This window comes from Rhipicephalus microplus, unplaced genomic scaffold (genome assembly GCF_043290135.1).
Source record: "Rhipicephalus microplus isolate Deutch F79 unplaced genomic scaffold, USDA_Rmic scaffold_13, whole genome shotgun sequence".
Lineage (NCBI taxonomy): Eukaryota > Metazoa > Arthropoda > Arachnida > Ixodida > Ixodidae > Rhipicephalus > Rhipicephalus microplus.
Window position 1 is genome coordinate 11,167,960 of NW_027464586.1, and position 27,764 is coordinate 11,195,723.

General features: G+C 46.1%; 1 protein-coding gene across 1 annotated transcript in view; it reads right to left on the reverse strand.

Moving 5' to 3' along the window:
• Positions 1-27,764, reverse strand: part of mRpL32 (mitochondrial ribosomal protein L32) — a 74,839-nt gene extending 47,075 nt beyond the window's left edge. The window contains exon 1 of the mRNA XM_037414890.2: positions 27,560-27,764. Coding sequence (XP_037270787.2) covers positions 27,560-27,653 — 94 coding nt within the window. The 5' untranslated portion in view covers positions 27,654-27,764. The remainder of the gene's footprint in view (positions 1-27,559) is intronic.

The following is a 27,764-nucleotide window of genomic DNA, read 5'->3' on the forward strand; positions in this document are numbered from 1 at the left end:
GCCCTAAATTTCATTGAACGAAATCTGAGATCCTCCCCTGCTGTCCTAAAAAGTACTGTGTATATTTCATTTGTCCGCCCGATTTTGGAATATGCATGTTGTGTGTGAGATCCGCGCCAAAAGTCCTTGATTGATCTGATCGCGAAAATACAGAACAGAGCGGCAAGGTTCGTTCTCAGTCTGTATAAGCGAGGTGACAGCTGTACTGAAATGAAAAACGAGCTGGGATGGGAAGCGCCCTCCTCTCGCAGAAGAAAATTGCATTTGAAATTGTTATTTCAGATATACCATAAGAAGACTGGCATCAATAAAGACACTTACCTTAAACCACCACATTATCTGTCTAGAAGGTCTGATCATGACCTTAAGATTCAAGAATACCGGACTGAAACGAACCTTTATGCCAATTCTTTTTTTGTTCATACTGTACAAGAGTGGAATCAATTGTCTTGTGACCAAGTGTGCTGTCATAACGAAGACTTGTTTTTTTTTTTTTTCAAAGCTGTAACCCCCCCCCCCCCCCTTACACGCCTTTGGGCAAAGCAGGGTATTTCTGAATAAATAAATTCCCAAGGTATGCGAGATCTGCCAAATTTTTTTTTAAACCAGCTGCAATGACACAATCATTTCTGACCAAGTTCAAGTACACTAGCTTACTTTCACTAATGCTGGCCACAAGCTGGCCAAATGTCTTCTTGTGTTGGTTCTTACAACAATGTTGTTTTGAATGCATTTTATTACAACGCTCATTTCGTTCCGATGTCAAAGGAGATATTACAATACTAGCCGCAACAGTGGTGTTGCAAGATCAAAAAACTATTAGGGCTTGGTAAAAGTTTTTGTCCCATTTCAATGTATAGCAACAACAGCATCAAACTGCTTGTCCTTGTCACTTTGGTGTCTCTCATAACTATATCATGATTTTTGCATGTGAAAACCCACCAGCTAGTATTCATTATACAATATCAATGTCCTTAAACCTGCTGACTTCATTCTTTCAGCTTACCCCCGAATGCAGAGATGTTACTTGACTCGCACCTTCGACTTGACTTGAATAAGTCGGCACGAAGCAAGCAGCGGACTTGAAAACACCCAAGTCGGTCTTCGTGTTTCGTAGATGCTCAGGCTGTCTTGCTTGGTCAAATTAAGAATGAGCTTCAATGCAGAAACATGTTGCTCGCCTGGTATCGAGTTGTTTGTGCAAGGCATGTGTCACAGCAAAAAAAGATCACACAATCCAAAGTAACTATACGAACAAAGTGTCACAAGCATATATTTGCCATTTTATGGCTATCGAGCAGAACGTGGTGCCCGCCGCCGCACCGATGCAATGTTGCTTCTATAAAGCGTCCGTTGCCCGCTGGTTTTAGAGGCCACCCAACCTCGGCGCATTTTTCCATGCTTGCTTGTTTGGAGGCGGAACAAGCATCGCATTGGATACTTTCGCCACCTTTTTTTTTTTTTTTAATGGAACGACACGGCGCGTATTTGTGCTGACCTGGCTCGCGAGGTAACGCAATTTTCATTATATTTGCTTTTCTATTCACCTGTGCACATGCTTGTAGTGGGCTAGGTCGCAGTTTTATGAAAAAATAAAAAGCAACAAGTTCTGGAAACAAAAGCAATTCGTATCCTTTTGTTCATCTTGGTAAACAAGACAAAAAGCAGGGGTCAGGACATTGCCCTCGCAGAAATTTTGTCTCGCGAGGTGCAGCAATGTCTTGCTGCATGATGGTGAAGGGGTTACACGGTTAGAAAACTCGTGATAGGGGCACCTCTTTTTTGTGAAATTTTTCATAGCGTTGTGCTTCAAACGATGTCTGTCTGAGCAAGAAACAATGCCCTAGATGAGACGAAAATCTAGACGAGGCACACAGACATAGCGCTGAGTCAATTTCGTACCAAAAGAGACTAAAACGATGGGAAATGTCGTGTTTCCAAAAAACAGAAATAGCCTTTGCGGTTACAGAACACTTCGGCGACGTCACTATTAATACGCACGCGTGTGTGCAGTCGAGACATCCTGTAACGCCAGAGAACTCAGCCACTTCATAAAGGTCTCGCATAACTTTAGGAAGTGCCGCCAGCTGCGCAAAACGCTCCAGCATCTCGTACAGGTGCTTTGCGATGAGTAGCGTGAATTTTCTGACTGCACGGCACACTGTTGACTACGGAATGCGGACGAGATTCCCGGTGACTGTTTGGAATGTGCCAGTGCCATAAAGCCCGAGCGCCATCACTAACTATAACAAGGAAGGCACAGGCTGTCCTCAGTTGTCCCCACTTTCACGGAGCGTCGAAATAGCCAGCAGCTGCCGCACGGCGTTCTTCGTGAATCTGTATCGAGCGTGGAATTGTTCTTTTTTTGTACAACTCCATCTGATTTCTTCAGTCACGGAAAGCGGGTCCAGGAATCTTCAGCAGACAGTGTGCCTCAGAAAATGCTACGCTTATGGCATGGAAAGCAAACTCAAAAGTGGCCAACCTCCGTGCAACGTCCATTCGAGAGGTTGGAATAATGCACGAAGTCGCTTTCAAGCTAACCTCGCAGCTGACTGAAAACTTGTCCTGACTTCAGACGAGCCAAGTCGCCTTCAAGTCGTCTGCAAGTTCAAGAACAATTTATGGTGATCAACAAGGCTGTCTTGAGTCGAGAACGAGTTAAGTACGAGTCAAGTAACATCTCTGCATTAATGGGTTAGCCGAGGAAACTTTCTTTTATGCATGTGTGCATATTACCTGGAGAGCAGCTCGCGATAAAAGAAAGTTTCCTGAGCCAAGTTGAAAGGCTGAAGTCAATGACCTACCCTGATGCGGAAATCTTGAGGAGCTGTCGAAAGCTAATCTAGTGGGTCAAATGCTTAAAGGGATACTAAAGTAAACTATTAAGTCTGCGTTGGTTGTTGAAATGGCGGTCCAGAAACCTTGTAGTGTTGATTTTATGCCAAGGAAGAGCCTATTTTGAAACAAAATCATGTTTTAGTGCTCCGCATCGGGTTAGAGCACTTCAAATTACCCGCCTTAAGAAGCGGACCGACCAGGCAGTTTCACGTCACTTTTGCCGTGCACAACGTTGCCCGGCTTTACTGCGCTAGTAGCAGCAGACCGAAAGCAGCAGGAGCCACAGCAGCAACAACGGTCATTGATCAATTTTCTCGCCATTGGCTTCGAGATTGCAGATGCTTTTTTTTCAATTGCGCCCGCTAGATGGCACCACCTGTCCAGTGTAACTACGTGAAAATTAAATTTTTGAGCCACTCGCACCATTCCTCATAGTAACGTGCGGCGGTTCTTCTTTTTATGAATCAAACACAAACAAACAAGCACCATTTTATAGCGTCTCTTGATGCTTCGAAGGTTCTTTATTTACTGCAGTTAGATCTATTACTAGTGATTAATTGTAGGCGGTCCGTCTGATGTCATTGGGTTCATTTTGAAAGTGCATTTACCTTAACTTCTCGGTAAGTAGGGCACTGTTGTTGATAATATTGTCATTTTAGACGTTGTCATACATTGAGCTTTCACTCTGACGTAAATTGTTATTTGACTTTAGAGTACCTTTAAATGAGACTGGTAGAAAAACAGTGCGTGTGCACAATAAGGAAGAGACCAGTTGTCCCCTAAATGCATTAGTTTTCCCACTGCTAAAGGAATGCAGCCAGTAGGTATGGAATATGTGCTGTAATATCATCTCCCAATAAGATGTTCTTTATTTGCTCCCACTTGCATACAACTGGTGTAAGACAGCTGAGACTGAATTGGAAGCAATTTTTGAAGTAACAAAAGTTCAATTTCGGAGCAGACAACCCTTGCTTTGTAGCAGTCAGCAGCACTTAATATGACATCCTGGGAGCTTGAAAAAACATTTTTATCAACGTGGGGGCACAAGTGCATATTTTAGTTTACGAATAATACACATTACATTGAAACAGACTTTAAAGAAAGTTTTTGAACACATTATCGCCAGGTACGAATTGCTCTACCTTTTTACATACCACGCAACCTATCTGGCTCTTCTAACAAATGTGAAAGAGTATTTTGAAAAAGGTTTTGAAAACTATGTTTACCGGAAACATTTGAAAAGATAAACACATCACACTCATAAAGAATTTCAAAAATTGCGATTACACAAGAATCGTAGTTAGGTAACAGTGGACCTTCGCTTAAGAAAAGTGACATGTTGGGGTAAAGTCTACTGCAAGCTTTTAATCAACAACAAAAGTGCGATGCACCGCCGTTCGCGGCCACCTCGTGAGGAATCACTTTCAAAAGTGCGGCGCGGACGCCGAAAAACCTCACTGCACCAAATATCTCGTAAAGCGTGTGCGTATGGCACTAAGTGATAAGTGGATGGTACTAGGTGACAACGCCTCTCGACACACACAACTACGTGTTATTAGTACTGCACACGTCAGCCTGTTCTATTTTCTATAATATTGCCATGCTGTCTTGATGGCAGAAGAGGAGAGTGAAGAAGTGAATGATTGCTGTGGCTGAGTAAACAGTCGTTCGCTTCGATTTCCTGTCTATCGTTACCTCTCGTGACAGACTGGTGGACATGCTGGGCACTGTACTGCAACGTCTTATGCCTGCTGGTCCTGAACCAGAAGCAACCACCGCCAATGCACCAGGGTCTGCTGATATCCATCGAAGCAGCCACCGCCTTCAAAAACTACCACCACAGTACGGCCCCTTGGCAAGTTTCCCGAGGACAATGTTTGCCACATTCGCAACCCAAACCGAGCATGACCTATTCGCTAGCGTACCCTGTGTCATCAACAGGCCTCGCACACCCAACCCATTCCACAGCGATGCTGGTGAGGATGTCGAAGACTTGCTTGACCATTTCGACCGGGTCACTGCCATCAACGACTGGGACAATCGCCGTAAGTTGAACGTCTAAATCTCCCTCTTCGACGTGGCATGAGTGTGGTACAGGAACCACGAAGCTTAATTCTCGAGTTGGCAGGAATTCCATCGGCAGCTTCGCGAGGCACTTAGTAACCCCGAACGGAAAGAGAGCGCGAAGGAGGCACTTTCTTCACGGTTTTAAATGCCGAACGAGAACGTCACCATGTTTGTCGAAGAGATGTCACGATTGTTTCGACGAGCTGACCCCTACATGCCAGAAGACAAAAAGGTGCGCCAGCTAATGCGAGGCGTAAAGGAGCAACTTTTCGCGGGCCTTGTGCGCAACCCTCCCACGACTGTGTCGGAGTTCATACGTGAGGCCACAATTATGGAGCGCATGCTTCGGCAGCGGTTGTCGCAGTATGAGCGTCAGACGGCCATGTTCACTGCGTGCTCCCTTGTACCAGGAGGTGATAACAGGGAGGTCCTCTCAGAACTCATACGGCAGGTTGTGCAAAAGAACTCTGGAAATCTCACGCAGCGTCCCCTCCGAGTATCGCTGCTCTTACGGACGTCGTTCGGAATGAAATGAGACAGTTCGTTCATTCCTCACCACCATCGCAAGTCGAACTTCCCACGCTTTCCTACGCGGATGCCCAACGTGTCTCTATGCCGTCAACAGCACATTTTGCTCATCCACCTGCTGGGACCCCTAGACCCTTTCCGAATCCACCCCATCGCCCGCCTTCTCAGGCAGATTTTCGTCCTGGCCCGCGGAAGTCCACCGTCTGGCGTGCACACGACAATCGTCCTTTGTGCTATTGTGGCAAAGTTGGACACATGTACCGCGACTGTTACTATCGACGAATAGGCCTACGCAGATTCCACCCAGATGCCCGTTGTCCACGCTGTGGTGAGCGCCCGCAAGAAATTGCGGATTACTTGGAAGGTAGCCATCACGCTCCTGTCCCACCATGACAACAGTCGCGGTCACGATCACCTCGTCTGTCTGCATCAACGCACCGCGCCCGACCTGCCTTTGTGTCCCCTGGTGTCAGTGGGGCAAGCCCACGCCGGGAAACTGAAAACGGCGACCTCAGGAGGTGAGACCGATGTCACGCAAACCGACAAATACCCTCCGCCACTGCCTTACGACGTACTGTTAAAGCCCGTTTCTGAAACCGGCAACAGAACGTCCGCTGCCATTACCGTTTTTGTTGACTGTTATCCGGTGACTGCGCTTGTCGACACGGGAGCCGATTACTCGGTTACGAGTGCTTCATTGGCCACCCGTCTACACAAGGTGCTGACAAGGAATGGCCCTAAACTAATTACTGCTGGAGGACACCTCGTATCCCCTATAGGAAGGTGCACCGGCAAGCTTGAAATTTGTGCGTCGGCTTTTGTAGAGTCATTCCTTGTACTGCCCAATCGTTCTCGGCCGGTCATTTTGGGCATGAATTTTGTGCAAGAGTATGGAGGCATAATTAATCTGCGTGATTTGTTCGTCCAATTGGCTAACTGTTTTTCAAGATTCCGACATCGAGAACGAACATCGTGGTACGCCTTACGCGTAGATGATTGCGTCCCGTTGCCACCTCGCAGTAGTATCTTCGTGCTTCTTGAGTGTCCATGGGAGACGTCAATTACGGGCATCGCCGAAAGTAACCTGACGTTATATCTTGATCGGGAAGTCGTCATTGCTCAAAGTCTTGTTCGACTCCAAAATGGCCAGACTAAGCTTTTCGTTACGAACTTCAGTGGCGAATACAGGCATTGTGCGAAACGCACAACCATAGCTTACATGGAGGCATTTGATTATTTGAGCACTTTCCCTTTGATTACGACTATCTCGACTGAGAACAGCTGCGATGCTGACGTGACTAATCCCCTCAATGTCAATCGCCGATTAGAACAACCTAAGAGGGCAAGGCTCCTCAGTCCCCCCTCATCCTTTAGAGACTGTTTTGCCATTACGTCGGAAGTCCGGCAGATCCGTCTAATGAAGCACAGAATTATCACCGAGCCCAACGTCCAACCCGTGCACCAATACGCTTACCGAGTGTCGCAGAAGGAGCAGAATGCCATCCGTCATCAAGTGAAACAAATGCTCGACGACGACGTAATTCAACCATCAACTAGTCCTGGGGCGTCACAGGTTGTTCTGGTTAAAGTGAAAGATGGCTCACTACGATTCTGCGTCGACTAACACAAACTGAACAAGATAACGAAAAAAGACGTATATCCTCTTCCCAGCATCGATGACTCCTGGGATCGCCTGCGGCACACCTGTTCTTTCTCTTCCATAGATCTCCTTAGCGGATATTGGCAGATTGAAATAGATGAACGGGACCGAGAAAAAACAGTGTTTATTACGCCTGACAGTCTCTATGAATTTAAAGTTCTCCCTTTTGGCCTGTGCTCTGCTCCAGCTTCATTCCAACGAATGATCGACACAATTTTATGTGACCTGAAGTGGCACTCTTGTGTATTTAGACGATGTAGTCGCTCTTTCTACGACTTTTGAACAGCACATTGAGCAGCTTGAGGCGGTTCTTTCGGCTATTCACACTGCCGGCCTATCTCTGAAACCGGAAAAGTGTTATTTTGGATATGAGGAACTCAAATTCCTTGGCTACATTGTCAGCAGCAGTGGTGTTCACCCCGATCCTGAGAAGGCTATGGCAGTTGCTTTGTTCCCGATACCGAGAACAAAGCATGATGTACGCCGATTTCTGGACCTTTGTGCTTACTACCGCTGCTTCGTGCCGAACTTTTCGAAAATTGCCGACCCTCTACAACAGCTCGTCAAGGATGACGTCGCCTTCGTCTGGGGCCCCAAACAATCCGACGCTTTCTGCGACCTTCAACAATGCCTACAAACGCCACCGGTCACTTTGACACCGAAGCAGACACAGAAGTCCGACTGACGCGAGTAACCTTGGCCTCAGAGCTATTCTCGTGCAATATCAAGATGGCGTGGGACGCGTCATCGCCTATGCTAGCCACACGTTATCATCTGCGGAGAACTACTCGATGACTGAAAAAGAATGTCTGGCGGTTGTATGGGCCATAACGAAATTCAGGCCTTACTTATACGAACGCCCTTTCCGAATCGTCAGTGACTACCACTCTCTCTGCTGGCTAGCGAATCTGAAAGATCTTTCGAGCCGTCTCGCAAGATGGAGCCTTCGTTTACAGGAATTCCATATAACGATGGTTTACAAGTCTGGCCAGAAACACATTGACGCTGACTGTCTTTCCCGCGCACCCGTCGAGATTGCTGCAGAAGACAAGGATGAAGACTTCAGCTGCCTTGCTCTTCTCGCATCATTAAACGTGGCTGAGCAGCAACGTGAAGACTTAGAACTACAATCACTGCTCGAATACTTTGAGGGACGTCGCCCACAACCCCAACGTCAGTTTGCGCGTGATTTGTCATCTTTCTGTCTACGCCAAGACATCCTCTACAAGCGCAACTTTCATCCAACGAAAACTGTTTACCTCCTTGTTCCTGCTGCTCTCCGCGATGATATTTTGCGTGCTTGTCACGACGAGCCATCGTGAGGGCATCCTGGCTTCGCGCGTACTCTCGCGCGGATCAAGGACAAATACTACTGGCGGAAACTTACGAGAACCGTCCGGCAGTACGTCAAGACATGCACAGCTTGCCAGCACCGCAAAAATCCAACAACGAAACCAGCCGGTCTGCTTCAGCCTTTACGACCCCCTCACGCACCTTTTGAAAAGGTCGGGATGGATTTACTCGGCCCATTTTCGAAGTCTACGGTTGGTAACTGTTGGATTGTGGTTGCCACCAACTACTTGACCAGATACTGCAAAACACAAGCCGCCCAGCGTACTGCTTTTACGGCCCAGTTGCTCCGAGAGATGCTGTTGCTGAGTGGCATGACGCACCGAACAGCAACTGCGTACCACCTGCAGACTAACAAGTTAGCCGAACGCCTTAACAAAACGATTGCAGATATGCTTTTGATGTATGTCGCCAAGGATAAGAATCGGGACAAAATCGTCCCATATATAACATTAACCTACAATATGGCTCAGCAGGAAACCACCGGCTTTGCTCCTTTTCGTCTGGTTTACGGCCGCGACGCCACTACAATGCTCGACACCATGCTGCAACCAAATCTGCCAGACATGATTACCCCGGACGCAGATGTATTGGTTCAGCGTGCCAAAGACGCCCAGTAGCAGGCACGCTTTCACATTTTATTGTGGCAAAATCAAGATGCTTGCCGATACAACACCCACTACAGAGCAGTAATACACGAACCCGGTGACCTAGTCTGGTGTGATGTTTAGGACGCTTCGAGCACTTCCACTAATGTGCAGCGGCGCAGAAAACAAACAGGGAGACGTCTTCAAGCGTTTATATACAAAAGAAAGGATATAAAAAGGATATAAAAAAAACGATCACCACGGCACATGAGGAAGAAGAATCCCGTGGACTCGCGACTCTCGAGCAGCGGTGGTGTCTTCTAGGAGATGCCTGGACCAGCCCGACTTTGGACCTCGTTTCCGAGCTCTTGATCACCTCCCGGGTGTAGCGGTTCCACATGCGGGTTCTGGCCAGCACAGCACCGTCTGTGCCGTGCTGAAATGATGCTCGCTACAGCTGCGGTGCAGCAGCTCAGTCACAGGCGTTCCTTGCCTTGGCCAGGGCACAGCCAGGTACCCTCGGGTGCACAGCTCGTGAGCTCACGGCCCGCATCCGAGTCTGGCGCGTCGCTCGGTACGGCTCGGCACCGCTCGGCGATCCTCGATTCAGCCAGCAACTCCCCTGGCACCTGGATTCTCAGCCACCCTGGACCTCGCCCGGCTCCGTGGTCCTCCGTGCACACGCCCGCGTCTCGCCCGGCAGAACGTCTCGCTCGCCCGAGCTCAGAATTGCACGCCCCTGGCCCAAACACTGCTAGCGCGTCTCGTGCCACCGTGCCTCCGCGCTCTTCTTTTTTGTCCCTCTGTGCTCGGTGGTCCGCGTCGACGTTTTTGCGATATTTACATGTGACATTTTACCCCCCAGTTTAGAAAGTTGTTTCTTTTCAACAACTTTTCTAAGCATGAGAATAGAGAATGTTCACAGCCTGAAAGGCGAAAAGTGTGTGCATGTTAACAGTTTTTTGTTTTTTTCACACGCATTCACAGGTTGGTTTACACGCAGTTCACGGAGTTTACATGGAGTTCACAAAGTGTTCAGAAAGAAAAGCCTATATGTGCATAACGCTTCAAGTCTACACTCGGCTCATGTAGTCAGCTCCAACGTTGTCACTTCCTTTGATATATTCCACAGTGAAGTCGTATTGCATAAGTGTCAGACTACAACGCAGAATTCGGCTATTTGTGTGCTTGGCCGAGTTCATGTAGGCCAGCGGCTGGTGATCGCTCTGTAGTACAAACTGCTTGCCGAAGAGATAAATGTGGAATTTTTGGACAGCCCACACGAACGCAAGTTTTTTTTCGCTCTACGGTTGAGTACCGTGCCTCCCATGGAAGGAGCTTCCTGCTTGCGTAGGCGACGGGATGGAGAACATCGTCATAGCACAGCGCGAGCACAGCTTCCACACTGTTAGAAGATGCGTCTGTGCACAGAAAAAATGTCTTCTCCAAGTCAGGAGACCTCAAGATTGGACCAGTGGACAGCAATCGTTGAAGCTCGTCAAATGCCTCCTGGTGACATTGTTTCCATATTACCTTGTTCGGAGCACGCTTCCAAGTTAAGGGATGAGACACGTGGGAATAGTTGGGTACGAAGTCTCGGTAGTACCCCGTGAGACAGAGAAAGGAACGGACTTCTTTCTTTGTATTAGGTCTTTTTGCAGCTTGTATCTTTTCAAGCGTTTCAAGTTGCGGCCGTAAGACCCCATGTCCCACGATGTGGCCCAAGAACTTCATCATCGTTGAACCAACTTCACTCTTTGATGGCTTGATTGTGAGATGTCCACGCCGTACTTGTCGGAAAAAACTTTCGAGCGTGGCAAGGTGCGTCTCCCATGTGTCTGTGGCTATAAGAACATCATTGAAGTAATGATGTACGTGTGAAATGCCAGCCACAACTTTTCTCATGAGTCTAGTGAACACTGCTGGCACTTTTTTGATGCCAAAAGGCATAAAGCGGAACTGGTAAAGGCCCAACATTGACATGAAGGCTGTCATGCGTTTCTAGTCTTTGTGCATTGGGACCTGCCAGTACCCCTTTATAAAATTAAATTCAGAGAAATAACGAGCCTTTCCTAAGTTTGCAAACATCATGTCCACTCGTGGAATAGGCTCATTATCCATTTCTACGACTCTGTTCAACTGTCGGAAATCAATGCATAAGCGCATGCTGACATCTTTCTATTTTACTACGACGATTGGCAGCTGGTAAGGCGAGTCTGACGGTTCGATGATTCCCTGCGCCAGCATCTGCCGTACTTCTTCCTCTACCGTCTGTTAAACAGCAAAGGGTATCGGGTATTGGCGTACGTTCACCGGCACAGTAGATGTTGTCGTGATCTTGCACTCTACCAAGTTAGTCTTTCCCAGAACGTCTGAGAAAATATCTTGGTAGTTTGACAGAATCTTCTCTATCTGTGCCTTCTGGTTCACGTCCAAGTTGTCAAAGACCTTGACGTCATGATAGGTCTCGTTCTGGTGAAGCGCGAGCAACGATAGTTCCGGTTCTTCTTCCAGTTGTTCCGTTTGTACCATGACAGCCACGCGGTCCACCGTGTCTGTCAAAGGTGGTCTCTCCTCGTACTTCTTAAGGAGGTTGTAGTGGAACAAACTGGTTCAGGTTCCTAGATCAACGACATAGTCGATCTCGCTCCGTTCTCTAGTACAGTGAAGGGGCCTTTCCAAGTGAGAATCAGTTTGTTGGTGTCGAAAGGTAATAGTAGTAATACCTTGTCTCCGACGCAGAGCTGACGAGGCTTCGCTTTGCGATCGTAGTATTTCCTTTTTGTCAGCTTGACTTTCTGCAGCTCTTCGTGCGCAATTTGACACATCTCATACAAACGATCGCGAAGCTCCATGACGTAGCCGTACGTAGTCTTCGTTTGGGGATCCAAGGTTTTTCGCGTCCATAATTCCTTCAGTATGGACATTGGGCCTCTGATGTATCGACCATACAGGAGGTCGAACGACGAAAAGCCGATGCTTGACTGAGGCACCTCTCTGTATGCAAATAATAATGGTGCCAAGTATCTGTCCCAGTACTTTGGACTTTCGTGGCACACGCGCCGTATCATTTGCTTTAATGTACCATTGAAGCGCTCCACAAGACCATTTGCCATAGGGTGGTATGGGGTAGTTGGCAACTGTCAGAAAGACAGTAATCTGCTCACTTCCTGCATTAAGCGTGATGTGAATGACCTTCCGCGGTTGCTCACGATTTCTCGTGGTATTCCAACACGTGAGAACATTTCCACCAACGCTTCTGCTATCGTCTCTATTTCTATGCTTGGTAATGCAACAGCGTCAGGATATCACGTTCTGCAGCCGACCATTGTTAAAATGTGCAGTCGACCATTGTTAAAATGAAACGGTTTCCTTTGGCCGATGTCGGTGATAGTGGACCGATTATGTCAATCCCCACACGTTGAAAGGGCACGTCAATCACCGGCATTTTTCCGAGGCGGACACGTCCGACTAAATGCTTTGGCACAGTGCACTGGCAGATGTCACAAGAGCGCACAAATCGTGTCACCTCAGCCTGCACGTCCGGCCAATAGAAATCTTCTAGAATCCTATCAGTTGTTCGTTCAATACCTTGGTGGCCTGCCATAACTCCCTCATGCGCCATCCTAAGAACAAACTGGCGGAGGCTTTGCGGAACAACCAGTTGGTCAACTTCCTTCTCCATTAGCGATCTGTAGTGTCGATGAAGTATTCCCTTAAGCAAAACATACCCTATGTTTGCTGATCGCTTCGCCATCGTCTTTCCGATCGCCAAAAAACAGCTCTCCAAGATGCGATCTTCTCTCTGCAACTTTTCAAGAACTTGTGGGGTCACATCTAGTTCGTTAGATGTCGCCACATCTGAGTTTGGACTCCTATATGTCAACGTGGATGCTCAGAAAAATTGTTATGTTGATACTTCGGACCCTACCGTTCTTCATCGCCTCGAGGAAGTAAACTACGAAGTTGTCCCAGCAGACACGTCACGCCGTTCTCGTAGACCACGCTTCTCGGATGTGGTTCACATCTCCAGAATTTATTTATTTTATTTATTTAGCAATAATGCAGACTGTCCATGCAATAATGTGTGGTCCATGCAGGAGGGGCTATACAGTGATTACAAAATAATTTTAAAAAACATCGCAAACAAAGCGAACAAGCAAAAATAAGGGCAATGAGAAAAAGGAAACACAAAAGAAACATCGATTACAATGACGGCTCACAATACAAGTTTTCCAGTTCGCATACAAAGTCATTGGCATCAACAACAGTGGAGGGTAAGGCATTCGATTTGGACACAGTTCTAGGAAAAAAGCTGTATTGATACAATTTTGTTCTTGCGAAAATTGGGGCTAGTGATCTACTGTGGGTGTGTCTAGTTTTCCTAGTTGCGTGGGGACGTACACAATCAGGAATCATTACATTTGTATTTCCAGTGAGACACTTGTGAAGAAAAATCAACCTACTGAAGACTTCATATAAGGTGCTATTATCATGCGGGTGGGGGTGTATATAGGACAAATCAGGCAGCCCATCAGAGTGAGACTGAGGGAATACCTATCCTCATTAACGACTTTTGACGGTTTGCACTTGCCAGCCACATTTAGTGAGTGTGGCTGCACGCTGATGGCAGAGGAAACCACTGGTTTGTTTGGCCATCGGGACAATGCACTAAGAAGGCGATGGAAGCATTCTACATTGAAAAGAAAAAGAAAAGGTTAATGAGTAAACCCTCTGTGGCCCTTGATGAAAAGGAGGTTCGATACAAGGGTTCGGCAATTATTTTTCGTGTGGACTGTTATGCATGTGTTTACCATTCGAAGGTTTCTTCTTTATCCTAGGGTGTATACCCATGTGTAGCAGCATGTCATAATTAGGCAATTTTCGTACCCTGTTTGCTCTGCTGAGCAGATGCCCCAGTGTGCCAGGTGACTAGGTTGGCTGGTTGATATATGTGGGTGTGCCTTGCAATAAATTTTTAGCTGCAAGTGCGTCATCCTTTACTTATTACATGTCTTTTTCGTGCCATTTTTACAATCCAGGTATGAACCACCAACTAGCCCAACTTTCTCTTTTAGTGCATGCATAGAAGAATCAATACACAAAGGAATGACCTAAATAACTTATATGGTAAGAATGTTCAATTCAGTGATGCCACCTACACAAATTTTTCAATTCTGTTTGCCATTTCTAGCAGAATTCCTGTTACGCAAGCATCTAGCATACTTCCTGCATCTCCACAAATCCAAAGGGCTGGCTAATAGTGCAGGCAGGCTCATTGTAGCTTTTAGATAGAAGTTTTCGCACATACACAGAGATACAATGAGATATAAGGAACCCAACACTGGAGTTTTCACAACGCATGCAGCCCCACCCTGGCAGTCACAGCACGCACACCTTGGGGCACCCCTAAACAGAAGTGATGACTAATAGAGGCAGCCCATCAAAAGAAAAAAAGAAGCCGATGGTAATTCTACATGAGCCATAATTATATAGAAACGACACAATCCTTCTAAACCCCACAAACAAGAGCGAAGGCTGCATCAGATACAAGCCGTCGGGGGATTGCTAAGCTTTTGCCATTTAGCCCGGCAGCTGCTTTGCCAAGTGCTTGTCTTCTTCAATAGCGAAGACAGCCTGCAGTGAGAGCCAGGGACAAACACTAATCTGTAGCAGGCATTTCACCAGGCATAAAAGCAGTATTGTTGCAGTGTTCAGCATATCTAACAATCCTTTACCCCTCTGAATAGCACTGCCAAGTCCCTTCTGATGACACAGCATCAAGTGAACGATGTGATACGTACACTGCTCAAATAAAAACAGGAACAATTTAGCGTTTCCACAGTCATAAGTTCTGGGCATATCACCCCGATCTCTACTCGAGGCGCAGACCAGAGTTTACAATATTTTATTTAAAATAAAGTTGGTTCATCGTGACATGATTAAACCCTCTCGAGAAATCATGCATACCAGTAGTTATACCAAAAATTTGATGTATTTGATGTATCCATGTACAAGCATGAGCAAAAGTGTGCAGACCATGAAAACGCATGGCCGAAGGCAATCAATGTGCTATCTAGCGATGAGACGCCTGCTGCGGTGCACATGCACGTCCTGTCGTATTGATTGGCCCCTTCTGTCGATTTAACCAACGCGGTTACGGCGCTGATAGCCAAAACGACAAATGAATGTTGTTTTCTTTGCTCCATTGAATTTGTGCCATTTTTATTTTTTTTAATTTAGCTGGTCCGATGCAGCCGGTTCCCACGCTAGGCTCACATTATTTATATCGGTTGATTAGCACAACTAAATGTAGCTAGCATCACAAAACCTGATGAAGCTCAGCACACAAAATAAATTTTTTTCAGCTCAGCTTGCTATTGTCGAATCTTGATGCAAGCTGCATGGCGCTACAAGTGAAGAAGAATCCTCGAGTATCATTGCCGTTTGTTGAAGGCGCATTATTTTTACGTTTTCCAATCCCACAATCTAGGCATTTTGTTGCATGTCTTCAGACAAATTAAAACTAGAATTTCATAGGCTGCTTGTGCCGTTAAGTTTGTGTGATTTCCATTCAACACCTTTACTCCTCAAAGCGTCCTTTCCTCAATTTGCGTAATTCTGCAACATCAGACTCGTGTACTTCTGGGGAGCTTCAATGTCAAGGAAATTATTAGGTAATAATTATAAGTAGTTATAAGGCTAATTACATTAACTTTAAAATAATGAGACAACTCAATCAGAAGTAATTAGTATCTTTCTCGGCTTGAATTCTCTGAGACGAGTTTGATGATGCCATGATCAATTATGCTTGGTCAGATTTATTAAAGGGCCACTAAACAACCCCAACGTCCAAAAATTGTTGTAAAGAGCAATATGTGCACTTTTACTTCGTGAACATGTCGCCGCAAGAATTTTGCGAATATGTGCTACATTAAAGAAGTTACGCGGTCTAAAACATTGCGATGAGCTGGTTTCAAATTTTCGCGCGACCTCACCACCCTTCTCCTTGAGAAAGAGCTTAAGGCGTGGCCCCTCGTCATGACACTGCCCACTTCGGTAATGTGACAAGACGTCGGCGATGGACGTCATAGGCGAACTCGATCAGTCGCAACGCACTTCCACTTGCTGCGATGCCTGGTTGTTTGCTGTTTACCTGGTGCCAATGCTTTTGCGTAGCTTAGTCGCTTGATTTGCCACCGACAACGATTTGCAGCAAAACTGCATTCCAAACCCCAATATACGATGTTGGCTCGATTTTTCTGAAGTTTGATTTATTTAGAGCAGACTCTCGCGCCATCTGGGAGCAGCAACGCAATACACAAATAATGCGCTTAATAGTGAATGTGCTGATCAACAAGTGGTGCGACAATCTGCTCACTCCCAAAAACCGAGTCAGTGAAGCGTCCAGATTTCGACGCATGGAGCCTATGGGGAGTTTCGCAACTTGTATGATTGAATAGCTCTGTCGTAGCTGTGGGTGCCAACAGGAACTGTCTGTCGTTGATTTGTGGGGTTTAACGTCCCAAAACCCCGCTATGATTCCGAATTTATGCCCCAACGACAAATGTCGAATGTCTTGAATTTTCAGCTGTCATTCAATGTACCTAGCATATAGTTCCACCCTTCCATAAAATAAATTTTAACAGCAACCTTAATTTAGGCATTATGTCTGCAGCTGTTCCGTACAAGTATAGCTTTGAGGAGCGTGTCTGTGTCCTCACAGCTGATACGAGAATATATTATGAAATAATAATAGTAATAATAATAATAATAGTAACTGTACTGTATCGCGCCTCACTCGTGCGCTACGCACGATAAGCTAAAGGGGCTTCGCCCGATCTTGATGCTATCGCGTGTTGATCAAAGGGGCGTTGCCCAGAGTGTATTATAATTGTGACGAACTGAATAAACGGAGCAGCACTAGCTGCCTGACGCACGCACATGCTGTCACGCCGATTCCTGGTCCCATACAGTAACAATATTAACAGGGAGTTTTAGAATAAAGAGCTTTAGAATAGCCCACCGCGAGCCCTTGCAGTGCAGTCGCTGCTACTGCGCATGCGTCGTAACGCGAGTCAGCGTTCGCGGCTTGCGCGCAGAAAATCCGAAATAGCCTGTGGCAGTCGTGGCCCGCATGTGGCCCGCAAACGCTGTTTTCGAGGCTACGGTGTCGCTGCGATCAATGTTTTTAGAGCTAGGTAAGTTGCGAAACTCCCTGCGTCAGACAATCTATCACACAGCGCCAAGACAACTTCTGGTTTGGTGGCACCTGCGGCGCAACAAGCTTCCGCTAGCAGACGAAAACACGCAGTCGACGTGGCAAGACGCCGTGGCGGCCGTTCCAAAAGAACTTTGCCAACAGTACATTATCGGGATTTCTTGTTGTGCTGCCGCAGAAACTTAATACTGCGTAATATTTAGCGGTGTAAGGCAAATACAGTATAATTATGGCTTTCTGAAATGCTTGATAGCATAATATATGTGTCTGTCCGTGAGTTGCTAGTTGGCATATGTTCGCAAATAATGTTTAGGCACGAAAAACCCAAATACAATGTCTTGTATCCTCTCTTGTGACTGTTTTTCATGCCTTAAGATAAATTACAACTATATGGTGCAATCCCGTGGCTTTTGTCTGATTTTGTCAGTTTGTTTTTTTTTTTTTTACATGTCAGTCACATTGTTTAGAAACTTAAGCCGTCGAAAATTTGCATGTGCGACGTTTTTCTTAAGTATGTCTTCCCTCTGCTTCTTATCGAGTTCCTCTAATGAAACCTGTTAACACAGCTGAAGCCAAAGCTTCGAGCAGAGACCACACTTTAGGGTATCGGTGAGCACTTCATAGTCATTACTCACGAGGCTGCCTACTGACGCATTGGGACAACACACTTTCAGCTTTTCTATGTCCTCCAGATGTTCGGCCACTCGTGTGATGGTACCTGCATTTCCAGGCGACTTGGCTAAGCGATGGTGACCGCTGCTAATGGCAACTGTCATGTCTTCTGCGACTACGCATTTCTCCACAAACAGCACTCTTTTTTCTTCTTTGAGCACTAGAAACTCCACAAGACGTCTTGCCTCGCTATTCTCAACAACTTTTTCTCCAGCATGCAGACAAACGTTTTCTAGGTCTTGAAGCGAAATTATGACGCCATTCGTTGACGGCATGTCGGAACTTATTTCACCGCCTTCGAGCTCAGTGCTCGGAAATAGTCTATTCTTTCTCGCCGATGATATTCTGGAAAGTAACCCACTCCTATCGGGCAGCTTTCACTTCGTCGCGGGTTTTGAAAGGTAAGCAGGCAAATTTGAGAATATCCGTGGAACGCATCCTTTGACAAGGTCCCACTTTCATCTCGCGATTTGTACCTCCTTACTATTGATGACGTGAGTAAAAGTCTTCAGGATGTCCTCCTCATGAAAGTTCTATCACACACGCACGTGATGTACTGGGCATTTTCTTATCCGCACAAGGAATCGCGTGGTCCCATGCCCCTCGCTGCTCAGGTACACGCGGGGCACAAAAGAAATATAGTGGAGTCTCTCATTTCCTGTAGCCACTCGTACAGCCAGGAACGCAACATGCAGGAATGATGAAAACAGCAACACATAAAAGCAGAACCAGGCACGCTGAAGCACAAAACTGTTCACGCAGAAAGAAGCCTCCACAGCTAGCGACACACTGCAACATGCACAGCAGACAGAGGTTACGGGAGTGACACGAGCGAGCATGCAGTGAATGAATCCAGATGCGACCGCAGCACCACATTTGTCGCTGGCAACAGCTGCACTGCACAACATCACTCAGTTTTGCAACTTACCTTGTGCTACAAACATTGGCTGCGATCGTGCGCTGCGGTTTGCAGCAGGGCAAACGCTATTCTAAATCTTATAGGGCACCCGCTACGCCCGCAGCGCTTGCACACGGTATTCTAAGGATCCCTAATAACGTTTGCAGGCACTGCGGGCATAGCTGGCACCATACGAGCTTTAAAATAGCGTTCACTCTCCCTAGTAAAAAGTCTAGAGACCTTCGCTCCGACCGCAAACCTAAATGCCCAGAAGCTACACACAGCACTTCGCCGGCTGCGATCGCCACACGCTATTTCGGATTTTCTGCGTGCGGGCCGTGACTGGCATTACGACACATGCGCAGTGGCAGCAACCGCACTGCAAGGGCTCACGGTGCGCTAGGGAGCTTTAGAATAATGTTTGCAGGCGCTGCGGGCATAGCGGGCGCCATAAAAGCTTAAGAATAGCGTGTGCTCTTTCTAGAGAAAAGTCTAGGGAATTTCGCCCCGACCACAAACCCAAATGCAAGGAAGCTACACACAGCACTTCGCGGGCCTCGCGGGACGCGAAAGCGGACGGTTACTCGCGTAACGACGCATGCGCAGTGGCAACGACCACACCGCAAGGGCTCGCGGCGCGCTATTCGAAAACTTCCTAATCGGGAACTTTTTTAATAACGTGTGCAGACACTGCGGGCACAGCGGGTGCCATATAAGTGTTAGAAGAGCGTTTGGCCTCCTGCAAACCATAACACACACGATCGCAGCGACACCGTAGCCTCGTGGCCAACATTTGCGAGCTGCATGCGGGCTGCATACGCCGTCCCCTATTTTCAAATTTTCTGCGGATGGGTCGCGAACGCGAATAGAGATTCGCGTTCCGACGCGTGCGAAGTTCCAGTGACCACACCGCAGGGGCTCGCGGTGCGCTATTGGGGAGTTTTAGAATACCGTTTGCAAGCGCTCCGGGTGTTGCGGGTGCCATATAAGTTTTAGAATAGCGTTTGCCTTGCTGCAAACCACAACGCACGATCACTGCAACACCGTAGCCTGGAAATCGGCGTTTGCGGGCTACATGCGGACCCCGATCACCGCACGCAATTTCGGATTTTCTGCGTGCGAGCCGTGAACGCCGACTCACGTTAGGACGCATGTGCAGTGGCAGCGACCGCACCGCATGGGCTCACGGTGGGCTATTCTAAAACTCCCTATTCCAAAACTCACTGCAACTGCGCATGCGTCGTAACGCGAGTCGCCGTTCGCGGCCCGCCCGCAGAAAATCTGAAATAGCGGGCGGCGTGTGCGGCCCGCACAGTGCTGCATGTAGCTTCCGTGCATTTGGGTTTGCCATCGGGGTGCAAACGCTATTCTTAAACTCATATGGTGCCCGAAACTTAAAGCAACGCTGGCAACAACTGCAAATGTTATTCGAAAACTCCCTAATGAGTGATGTCGGGCATTTGGCTGTGATACAATAAAAAAAAAAAACATGGTGATAGTCGAACTTCGCATGCGCGGCACTACACACAGAGCATGCGCACCGGGAAGCCAAATTTAGATAGGGTCTATTCTCCCGGCAACCGGTATAATTGTTCAAAAAATTTCTCCCGGCAGCCGCCTTCCATTGGCTCTCATATGTCACGTGACTAACTGCCGGGGAGAACATCCCACCACCCGTTCTGTGACCACCCGAGACCGGACAGACGAAGCCTTGCATGCGTGACGAGCCCATTCATTCACCTGTCTCCGCTCGCAACACGTGCAATGTGTGTAGCTACTTCGTTGCCGTATTTATTTTGCTCGAGGTATGTGTTATTCATTACGAGACATCAGACCATTGAGTGTTTTACTAATGCAAGAGGCTGAGGATGGCAAAGTGCAGCTTGCGGTCAATGATCGCTTCGTCACTTTTGAAGACCTCGAAGCATGTATTTCCCGCTTCAGTGCATAAAACTGCGTGCAGTTATGGAACGGGACGCAAAGACCATTGCGGCAGCGAAATACTGTGGGGGGAAACTGGCCAGCAAGATGTCGCAGTCACTGAAGTATTACCAGCTTCGATACTGCTGTATCCAGGGCGGCGCGAAGTTTATCAGCACCAACAAAGGCGCACGGAATTCATCAAGCACTTTTATGCAGCTATGCGTGAGCTCTTCATTTGCATTTTGGGTCGAGTTACTCAACTGTGCTGCACTAGTAGGTGGCTCACCTTTTCCTGCACCTTCTACGCCGATGGTGCCGGCATAGTGCAGCCGCGCGTGCCGCTGAGCAGACAAGATAGCACTTAGGCGAAAGCGCCTTAACCGCCTCTACTTACGCGGTGTGTTTTGCCCAGATAGTTGCACCTCATAATCTGTGCACATGTACGGTTTGCCATCGGTGGGTGTTAGTTGAATGGTGTAATTAAGCAAACAAAAATAAGCCCTGCACCGTCTCGGCACCTTGTCATTCGCTTGGGGTGACGCATTGTACCTGCACCACTGAACTTGCGTTGCACATTTTCTGAACTTCTTGTGCACAGCCGTGAAGCGGTTCCGATCACTGCAGGTGATTCGAACAAACCTCTAGTGTTTGCGAACCGTCTACCACTTAAAAAAATAGCCTTGAAGGCCAAACTTCATATACGCAAAAATGCACGCGAGGCGACGTAGATCACCTTTGCGCAAGCACTCGCTTGCATGCGCAAATCGCAAACCCGGCGAGTCATCACTGTTGCTGGCATGAGAGCGTCTTCCCGTAACAAAAGTGGCGCGTCGTTAAACTGTTAAACTTGCCCATTAATGAGCTGCTATCGGAATTTCCCCCTGTAATGCATATGCTATTTCTATTTTCTTTCCCCCATTCTTTTTAGGACATTCAAACGAGACTGCAGCTTCAATATCTACATTGCTGCGGAGAAGGAAGAAAAATTTCTGGAAGTGAGGTCACTCGACTTGACACACAATCATCCCATTGACCAGGAACTCTTTCGGCATTTATCACAACAGAGAAGGTTGGCACCAGAGCTTCAAAGAAAGGCTCGTGAGCGGATGAAAATAAAGGCCAACAAGATGATGGTAAGAGAAAAAATGGATAAGGAGTGTGGCAGTGCTGTTCTTCTCAAGGACTTGTCGAATATTGCAGCCAAAGACAAACTGTTGCAACCAAGGAATGATTTGACCGAAGTTGTACGCATGCTTCAAGAGAAGCACAACGCAACAGTTCGTTTGCTTACAGATGAAAACAATGAGCTCCAGGCTGTCCACTTTCAGGATAATGTGATGAAGAAATCATTTCAGTGCTGGCCTGAAGTCATCTTCATCGATGCCACATACAAGTTGTTAGAGACAAGAACGTCTTGTTTTCTTGTCATCATTGAAAATGGTAATGGAGAGAGTTAAATTGTCGATGTTGGGTTGTTTAGGACTGAAGACACCGACACCCTTCTCTGGTTTTTCGAAGAGTTTAAAGATTTGAATCCCAGTTGGAACTCTGGAACCATGGCGGACAAAGATGTGAAGGAATGACCTGTAATAACTATTTCCATCCTCGGCACTCCATATATGTGCTTTTCATGTTCTGCAAGCATTTCGCAGAGAAGTAAGTGTGCAGAAATTTGGGAATTACAAAAGGTGAACAAGAGACTGCTCTGGACCTATTGCAGCAAATGGTCATGCAAAAAATGAAGACCAATACGATGAGCTTTTTGCCTTGCTGCAGCAAACAGCAGCAAAGGGAGTAGTGGAATATTTCACCACAAACTGGCATGTCATTTATACAGAATGGACAATGGGATCAAAGTGGTTGTGCAGAAACTTCTTCAACTCCACTAACAACCGAGCAGAGTGCTTAAACTCTAAGCTAAAGCAGATTGTAGAGCGCTTTAGTTATCTCGAATTGTTTGTTGAGCGATTCTTTACCTTGATCAACACTCAACAAAATGAGAAAGCTCACAAAGCAGCTGTTATGCTGCAAAAAAAGATGGTAATACCAAATGGCAATGAAGCAACCAATTTGTATGCCACCCTGCTGACTCCCTATGCATTTCGTCATTTAAATGAAGAGCTACAAGCTTCCATGACTGCCACAGAAAAATCAATTCTGCTATTACTGTTGGCAAGATTTGTACAACTGAAGATTGTTCGTGTGCCTTCAGGAAATCAATGCTGTTGACCTGCCGACACATTTTCGTTGTACGAACGGCATCCAACGTGCCCAAGTACGATAAAGGACTATGTGCTGAGAATGGTTTCTAAATACGTAGCCAATATCCAGCTAAGAAAGAGTGATATGTGCAGTGATGTAGAGCATGTGCAAGTAAAGCACTCGCAGCAATGAAAAAAAAAATTGTCAGCACATCAAAAGTTCAGAAAAGCAGCTGGCATTGAATCAAAGCTTGCAAGTATGGCATCGAACTGCTCCACTGAAATGTTCAAGGAGAGGCTGTCCCTCCTAGAGACAATTCTTGACCATTGGAGAAATGGCTCTAAAGTTCATGTTGCTGCACATAAGCCTGCACATCACTTGACAGCTGCAGTTGCAGCTGAAAGTGCAAACTCTGAAGGTTTTCCGGGGTCTGTTGTGGATGTACAGAGCAATGCTGATCAGAATTTACTGTGCAGAGCCTAGGAAGAGGCGAAACATCACCAGGAGCTCTCGGAGGCAAGCACTAAAGTCAGTGAGCATTCAAGCAGCCAACACTGCAATAGACAAGATGAAGCCAGCACAGATGAGAATTCTTTGTCGCAGCCCTCTGACCTTCAACATATCCAAGTGCCAGTTGCTATGAGAAAATGTGGTCGTCCTAAAGGTCATGTGCTAACAGTTATTGGTCTTCCAAAAAAACGCAAGAGAACAGCAAGTCTGGGATCATTCTCTGAGCTTACCATGAGAGACAAAAAGCTAGCCGTGCTCAGTTGGCTGGTGGGGAAGCAGCAAGCATCAGATGCTATCAAAGGCAAACTACTTGACGAAGAATCTGTGGAAGCAAGGCCTGAAGACATACACGATGGCATTCGAGATGAAATGGTCAACATTAATCTAGTACGGCGTTTTTTTTCACTGATGATGCTTGGAAAGCTGTGCTAATGGTCATTAGCGTAAAAAAGGACGAGAAGTGGAAGTGCACGAAATGCAAAACAAAACTAGATGACCATGATGCAGTATCCTGTGACTGGTGCTTGTTATAGTACCACCTTCCATGTGTTGGTGTAAAACAGAAGCCCAAGACAAAACTGAAAATATGGCTCGTTTACAGCCACTGCTACAGTGCAGTAGCACGTTGCCTTTGTGAAAAAAAACAGCACCTCCATATACAGGGTGTCCTACATAACTTGAGCCAAGAATTTGAAAGTGAAAGGCACTTCGGAGGCAAATTGAACCTAACGCATACTACTCGCACTAGCCCGTAGGTACTGAGGCTATTTTTTATTTCTCCCCATACAAATTAATAAATAATTCAGAGGCGAATTGAACCTAACGCATACTACTCGCACTAGTCTGTAGGTACTGAGGCTAATTTTTATTTCTTCCTATACAAATTAATAAATAATTCTTAATTACATATTTTTAATTATGGGCTGGAAACCCAAAACATGAACATTGAGATGTAGAGCACTTTCAGAAACAACCGACTAAATTGTTTCATGTAGGTTACGTTTTGCGCTGTTATTGTTTTCACGTCGTAAAGAAAGCCCGTAAAATGTGAAAAGGAGCCGTGTGACGGACTGCAAGCGCACTGCTATAGTGCAGCTATAGGCTTTCTTTACAACACGAAAGAATAACAACGCTAGACGTATCGTACAGGAAACAATTCAGTCGGTGGTTTCTGAAAGTGCTTTACATGTAAGTGTTCATATTTTGGGTTTCCAGCCAATAAAAATTAAAATAAATAATTATTAATTAGTATGGGGAGAAAAAAGCTAGCCCGAGTACGTACAGGCTAGTGTGAGTAGTACGCGTTTGGTTCAATTCGCCACTGAAGTGTCTTTCATTTTCAAATTCTTGGCTCAAGTTATGTGGGACACCCTGTATATCTTAATAATATTTTGGGATTGTGCAATAAAATATTTTTCTACACTTTTTCTGTTTTCTAATCTGATTGATATATGGGGTTTAACGTCTCAAAACCACCATATGATTATGAGGGACGCTGTAGTGAGAGGGCTCCGGAAATTTCGACCACCTGGGGTTCTTTGCACCCAAACGTGCACCCAAATCTGAGCACACATGCCTACAAAATTTCCGCCTCCATCGGAAATGCAGCCACCGCAGCCGGGATTCGAACCCGCGACCTGCGGGTCAGCAGCCGAGGACCTTAGCCACTAGACCACCGTGGCGGGGCTCCATTTTCTAATCTCACCTACAGTATTGGCTGGCCGTTACGGGCAAAGTTGGAATTACATATAAGTTGGCTTATGTGCTCTTGTAGAAATTAAATTAACAGTGCTCTAAACTTTTGAAAAAAAGGTAGTAGTACTTGCTAACTTTGGGGTAGTAATGGTTTGCCACATATGTTGCAACCCAGGTAGTAAGTGCAGTTAGCTATGTTAGGAGTGGTAACTCTTGCCACCTTTGCTTTAATTAACGGCATTTAGCAACTGTTCCTACCCTAGCCATTACTAATTACTACCATAGTTAGCATCTTTTAGAGGTTTTAAGAAAAAGAAAAGTAGTAACGGATACTACCCTGTTCATTTTGCCACATCATTTCACCATTGATAACACTGGCCAATTTATGTCTCATTACTATGCAACTTCGGGTAATTTTGCGTAGTGTCATCATGAACGCGAAGATTGCACGGCCGTAAAAAGTACACTAATGCTACAATACTAAGTAAACGAGTCGTGCGGTTTATATAGCCCCTACATTAGGATGCATGTCAGCACTTGTGTCAGGTTGCAGGTGTTTCAGGATGAATTATAAAAAATGCCAGCCTAGTAGACTATACCATACTAACTGTTCCTGCGTGTTTGGGTCAGCCGTGCTTATAAAAAATTATGTCGTATCTATTTCATATAAATGTGCCACAAGAAGGTTATATCTACAGCAGCCGAAACTAGGTACCGACTCATTAACACAGTCTCAGTGCAATTTAATGGTTGACTGTGCCAATATATTCTCTGTTAGAAAGTAATGATTTCTGGGATTTTATGTGTCAAAATCAGAATATTATTATAAGACATACCGTAATGAGAAAGTCTGCATTAATTTTGACCACCTGGTTAATTTCTATTTGCCTGTCATGTTAGTTTATTATAATTGTGTATAACAATGCATGCAGCACTTGCTTATGTTTCCTTAACTTGAACCTCTTCATTGTGATAATAGCTGAATGATGCTTAGATATCTCTGTTGCACAACTTTTTTTTTTTATCCAGGGATATCTAATGAATCATTTTTTCGTTTAAAGATGAGCCCCGCCGTGGTGGTCTAGTGGCTAAGGTACTCTGCTGCTGACCTGCAGGTCGCGGGCTCAAATCCCGGCTGCGGCGACTGCATTTCCGATGTGGGCGGAAATGTTGCAGGCCCGTGTACTCCGATTTGGGTGCACGGTAAAGAACCCCAGGTGGTCGAAACTTCCGAAGCCTTTCACTACGGCATCTCTCATAATCATATGATGGTTTTGGGACGTAAAACCCCACATATTAATCCATTTAAAGATGAAACGTTGAGACGATTTGTCTTAAATATAATACAATATGTGTTACTTATCTTAATTTGCATAGTTAATGGCCGGGTCGCAAAAATTTAGAAACAGCTTCAATCACTACCTATTTCATTCCAATTACTGGGTACTAATGCAGGTAGTAAACAAGTAGTAAAAAGTAAGGGTTGCAGCTAGTAACTTTACTAGCATAGGTAGTAAACAGGTTGCAAAAGGTTAGTAATGCTTCAAGAAAAGTAGTAAACTTTGTAGTTACTCCTTATTAGCTTGCAGTCTCTACCTTTTTACTAACTTTTTTTAAGAGTGTATGGGGAGTTTATGTTCGGCTGCTGTTAGAATGCTGACAGATTTTACGATGCCGGGAGGACTTTCAGAAGTTCTCCCGGTTGAGAATAATACAAAAAGATTTGTCCCGACAGTTACTCACCTGACATATGAGAGCCAACGGGAAGCGACTGCGGGAGAAATTTCCTTGAGTAATTCCCTCGGCAACCGGAATAATTGTTCGAAAAATTTCACCCGGCAGTCGCCTCCCATTGGCTCTTGTCTGTCAGGTGACTAACTGCCAGGAAAAATTTCAATAATTCTCCCGGTTGCCGGGAGAATAATACAAAAAAAATTCTCCAGGCAAATAGTCACGTGACATATGAGAGCCAATGGCAGGCGACTGCCGGCAAAAATTTTTTGAACAATTATCCCGGTTGTCGGGAGAATAGACACACCCCCAAATTTACTCAACCGTGTTTACCGAACAACCTCAATCATGTTGACGAACTTGCACTTAGCCATCGTTCCATACTCGCGGAAGAAACTTATAAGACTGCTCAAATACAGGAATGGTTGTTGAGTTTTGAAAAAGAAAAACGAAATTCAGTTCATTTAAACATCAACTGGCGAGAAAAGGTAGCAGAGAGACACGCGATCCCAAACCACGACCTCCTCTATAAACTTATAGAGGAGTTCGTGTCCCAAACACATGCAACAGATGAACAGGGTACTGCGCCGTGCCCCCACAATGAAATGCAGAGAACAACGCCATTTTTCACAACCGCTCTCGCAAACCGATAGCACGTGTACGCAAATACTCACGTTGCGGTTGGCTCAAACACACAAAATGGGCGGCCCCACTGCGTAGAACGTTGGACAACTTGATAATTTCCTCTACGACAGAGCGAAATGTCATGCTGAATCGGTGGGTGGACACTGCGAACAATATTTAAAGTCCTGATAAACGTTGAAGCTTAAGAGCTTAAGGTATCTTTGACTGGTCACAGGATGGATGGATGGTTGGATG